This window comes from Haplochromis burtoni, unplaced genomic scaffold, assembly GCF_018398535.1.
Source record: "Haplochromis burtoni strain Fernald_Lab_line unplaced genomic scaffold, NCSU_Asbu1 Contig_215, whole genome shotgun sequence".
Lineage (NCBI taxonomy): Eukaryota > Metazoa > Chordata > Actinopteri > Cichliformes > Cichlidae > Haplochromis > Haplochromis burtoni.
Genome location: NW_024582576.1, coordinates 590,311 through 595,197, shown reverse-complemented (window position 1 = coordinate 595,197; position 4,887 = coordinate 590,311). Strand labels below are relative to the sequence as shown.

At 40.4% G+C, this 4,887-nt stretch overlaps 1 protein-coding gene across 1 annotated transcript in view; it reads right to left on the bottom strand.

Moving 5' to 3' along the window:
* ttc7a (tetratricopeptide repeat domain 7A) overlaps window positions 1-2,824 on the bottom strand; it is a 70,876-nt gene extending 68,052 nt beyond the window's left edge. The window contains exons 1-2 of the mRNA XM_005936855.2: window positions 2,663-2,824; window positions 1,717-1,903 (exon numbers count right to left, since the gene is read on the bottom strand). Coding sequence (XP_005936917.1) covers window positions 1,717-1,903; window positions 2,663-2,719 — 244 coding nt within the window. The 5' untranslated portion in view covers window positions 2,720-2,824. The remainder of the gene's footprint in view (window positions 1-1,716; window positions 1,904-2,662) is intronic.
* Window positions 2,825-4,887: the final 2,063 nt, after the last annotated feature.

The following is a 4,887-nucleotide window of genomic DNA, read 5'->3' as shown; positions in this document are numbered from 1 at the left end:
CCATTGTTAATCTTCAAAACTGACTAGGTTACTTTAAAACATATAACACTGTCAAAAGTGTTAATTTAACACTCAACAGTGTTGTATTTAACACTCAGAGGTGTGGACCCATTTAGACACTCTCTAGTGTTAATTTAACACTGGAGATTTTGCTGTGAATTAACAAAACCAGACACTGTGTTACTATGAGGTCTGTTTTAGTAGCTGAAGAACACAGATTTTTTTTTGATTAAGGAAGAAATTGACATTTTTAAATTGAGATTGAAACATTAGATTAGTTAGAAGCAACATTTCAATGCTCTAATATGAAATAATTTCAGATGTACACAGATGAATATAATGCTACACTACAACTTTCTGGTAAAATGGAGACACCTTGTGGTGAAAGCTTTTATTACATTTATAAAGGGTTTTTACAAAAAGTAGCTTTAAGGATACGTACGATACCTGTGGGGAATAAAATGAATGGTCACATAATGTTTTTTAAATTCACAAATAAAAATGAATAAATAAATACATTTACTACACAGTAGAATATACTGTACTTCCCGTATTTTACTAAAAGCTCCAAATCTTCGTCTGCCTTACACACCTTATCCAAGTAGCTATCCTAAAAGATCTGCTGTTTTTAAGTAGCGCATTACCCCCATCTGTCCTTTCTGTTTGAGTGAGATAAAATCAGACTGTTACATCTTCCTCACAACATCACCTACAGCAAACTCCCCAAAGAAAAACATTTGAAACTTGAAAGCAGAGTACACCACCTATTACTGCTTTTTTACAGTTTTACAGTTGGTTGGAAGTTTAACAGCTTATTGCTTTACTTGAAACAAAGTTCCTCTATCTCTAATCTAAAAAGAAAAACCGTTCCACACACAGTTCCTGACAGATCAGCTACAGTGTGAGTCATGCATGCTCACAGAAATACCACATTAATTTAACACATGAGCGCGTGTGCGAGCAAGGAGAAACTGCTGGTCTGCACTATCAGCCAGGACCTCAGCCCATATTTACTCTGCTAAGGTGAGGGTTGGAGGCAGGTGCATTAGTGAGCTACCAAATGAATGCTTTATGAGGAACAGAAACAATATGCGTGTTTGCATTTCTTTGAGCACGTGTACAGTGTCAAGTGATTTCAAGGGCAGAGGCAGGCAGCTAATAACCTGTTGGAAAAATCTTGTTTTGCATGCAGGCAATACTGCTCATCTTGCACGCAGAAGGCCACTCAGTTCCTTTAATTATTTATATACCCTTTCAGTGTGTCTACTGTAAACTTTCATTGAGGCCATCCTACTGCCCTGTGTGACCCTCTCTGCACATCACATTTATTGCTGTAATATCAACGCTTGAATAGATTTGCTTAGAAAAACTTCAACAAGCAGAAGCCAGTGTTGAGAGATCAAGGTCCAACCTGTGTGCAAAAAACACTGCAAAAAATGTCTATGCTTGATCAACACTCAGTGAGTGTTTTGTGCAAATCATTAGAACTAAAGCTGGTGGATATTGCTATAAATCCTCAGTACTTTTAATTGTTTTCTGAATTTCTTACCGCTTCTCCCCTGGAAGCAGCTTCCCGAAACTTAAAAAAACTTTTTTTTTCTTTTCTTTTTTTTTTTACAGTGTACAGATCAATGAACAGTTAAAAAACAGCCAGGAAGTGACAACAGCCACCTGAACTTTAAAAAAAAACCCAGGTGCATACCACCATCAACTCACCGTCTTCGTGGATCCGCGCAGCCTGCATCTGCTCAACTATCGCCGGCATCTTGTCCCACTGGCACTCGGCCCGGTAGCGCTCCAGCTCCGCTTCCAGCCGGGCCTGAGTGAAAGAAATCCGGGATGCCATCGCCGCTCTGTCCCGATGGTGACTGTACTCCCCGGACACGATGGGAGTAACTGCAGACTAGGACCAGGAGAAATAAATGTGTAATCACAGAGTGCGGAGGGAGGCTGGTGGAGGGTGGGGTGTGGGTTATTACGGGCACAGAAAGTCAACAGCAGCAAAGTCCAGAGAAATACATGCAGGCGTTAACATGGGTTTAATTGCTGTTACATTACACATCTGTAGGAAGCCCCAAGAACCCGCACACTCTGTTTGTGCAGGAACTATTGCTCGTGTTTATTATAACATTCACATTCCTGCTTTTCTGTCTAAAGCTTTTCCCCCTTCAACTTCAAATGAGTGTGGCATTTGGAGAGGACTTGATCTGTAGCTGTTTGAAGGGAAGGAAGTCCTCTTAAACCCCATGTCCCTAATCTCTTGCCGTCAACACTTTAACTGGATCAGGTAGAGCTTAAGAAACAGCAATGCAAAGAATGCTGCAGCAAAGTGGGCAACCCAGCCGAGGCAGGATATACAGTACAGACAAATATTGTGGGTTGTTTTTTTTAAATAAATGAGTGAAAAACAAAATCTATTGTAAATCTTTGGTTCACTGACGCTGGATCAGTACATCTGACAGCTATTGCGCTGCGAGGTGTAATTGCGCTTTATCAAGCTCAAGCTCAGGAATGTGATGTAAAATATAATTCAACTAAATGGGGGACGTTGGGGGGAATCACACAGTGAGCAGAAACCACAGCACAGGGTGCACATACAGAGGAAACGAGGGTCACTGACTACTCAGGATCTATCAGCTACTTTATGACATTAAAATAAAACCTCAAGCCTCCTGAACAGAGACTTAGCTGCTTCATTTTCTCTCTGGAAAGTTGACATTTGCTTGACATAAACGACGCTCGTCCCTCTTGTCGTGTCCACCACCCTGTGCCGTGCGGTGCCGACAGACCTCACAGCTGAGCGGCCGCGCCCCCTGCTGACGTAGAGAACGTCTCAACTCAAAGTGACCCGATAAGATAGGTCCGCCACCAGGGGCGTGGCTTCGTTTGAGCATACAAAAAGGGGGCTCTTTAAGTGGAGGTGTGTATGTGTGTGTTCATGGATATTTAGAACTTTATGGTAGGAATACTTTTCCATATGTAAATATCTGGGACATATCATTGGATTCTCCAGGCCTCTCTGAACCCCGGTGGGAATTTTCGCCAACCCCAAATTCTAGAGTGGCTCCATGGTTTGGTGGGTCACACAATTTGTTGTGAAGTTTGCTGGTTCTATTCAAGGAAGAGACAGACAAAGAAAAGGCCAACATCAGAGGGTCACAAGCTAGTGTATACTCCTTCAGCTGGTGTTGTGCCAAAAAAGAGAGTGTGTTTTTTATGGGTAACGTATTTTATTATGTTGGTAAAAAAAGACTGTAGTCAACAGGATTTACGGAGGAGTTATTTAAGGAGAGGAAAGAAATGACATGTTTTGCTGGTATCTTTATGATCCAGCCTTATTGTAATTACATTATATTCAATCTAGTGCTTTTTGGCCACTTAAAATATCTCTTGAGAGCTATTACATTATATTTGTTGCAATTTCTGCTGCCCTCTTGGCCATATTCCTCTTTAGAAAATACATTTTTAGTGTTGATGTGTCTTTTTAGCTGGATAAAGCAATAGTATATAAAACTCACTTTGCCAAAAATGGATTGCTGCTATTACCTTCTGGTAGGAAAAGTTGCTTGTGGTTTAAAATGACTTTATATGATTCTTGACATAACCCTATTTGACAGGTTATTGGTCATTTATAAGAGTTTAAATACTGGAAATCACTTTTTTCTAGACACAACACCAGTCCTTAGCTGGCAAAGGTTGTGTCAGGAAGTGAAACAATGTGGATCTTTTTCCCGTGGTGACCCCTGCATGCACATAGCACAACAGGAGAGGAATTGACGCTGTGCTGCTATTGGCTGAGATCACAAATGCTGTGTGGGATGGGAATAATTAGGTTGGCCTCAAAAGATTCACTGGTTCCATAAACTTGTCATTAAGCATATTCATATTTGAGATGTGAAAAACACCCAACATTAGAGAAAATATGCCTGCCTCTGTGACAGGAAATCTTTACTGAGTTTTTTTTTTTTTTTTAAATCAATCTATCATGTAATGTTTTATTAGGGAAGACAACACTGACACATACAGTCTTTTGGGGGGGGGGGGGGGGGTACATTCTTACTGATTCTGAGGAACTAAAGAGATTCAAGACTAAACTGGAGATGTTTGGCCAAAAGCAAACACAGGATAAGAGCACAAACACCTCATAGTGTCATGCACAGTGGTGACGGTTTGAATCAAAGTCCAGATTGAAACTTAATTGAAAGGCTGTGCTGGGACCTTGAGAGAGCTGTGCATAAACGAATGCAACCAAAGACCAATGAACCAAATTCTTGATGCATGTTGATGCATCCAGGTAAATCCCAAAAGGTTGGAACTGACCTCACAGCTCTTCGTTCATTCAGTTGTCTGGTTTTAGTCATTGTGCAAATATAAGATTGGGGAAACCTGCAGTCAGCTGAGACTGAAGAAGTCACTTGGATGAGTGACGAAACGTTTCTCCCACTGAAAACGCTACGTCCAGATGAACAGAATCAACTTTTTGGGGCCAAAATTCCTCCACGATGATGAGAGAGGCTTGTAAAGTCATACAAAAACTAAAAGTTTACAAAAAACCTTCAAGTTATTACCGCTAAAGGTGATTCAACAGCATGTCTGTCGCGTAAATTCGTAAATTCTGTCAAATGATCAAAACGCTAGTTCGTGAAAACGGAAAGCACTAGAAATATATAAAATTATTCTATACGGAATATTCTATAAGGTTTAGTTTGAGCTTATTAATGTATAGCAATTATACACGAATCTTACTGTAACCCAAAACAAAATAATAAAACTAATTTTAGCTTTGGACAGAGAAAGACGAAGAATTCAGAATAACGTGGAGGGAATCATCTTGCCCCAGTTGAGCGCTCTCGGATAGCTGCAGCCAATCACAATGAGCTGTCGTGT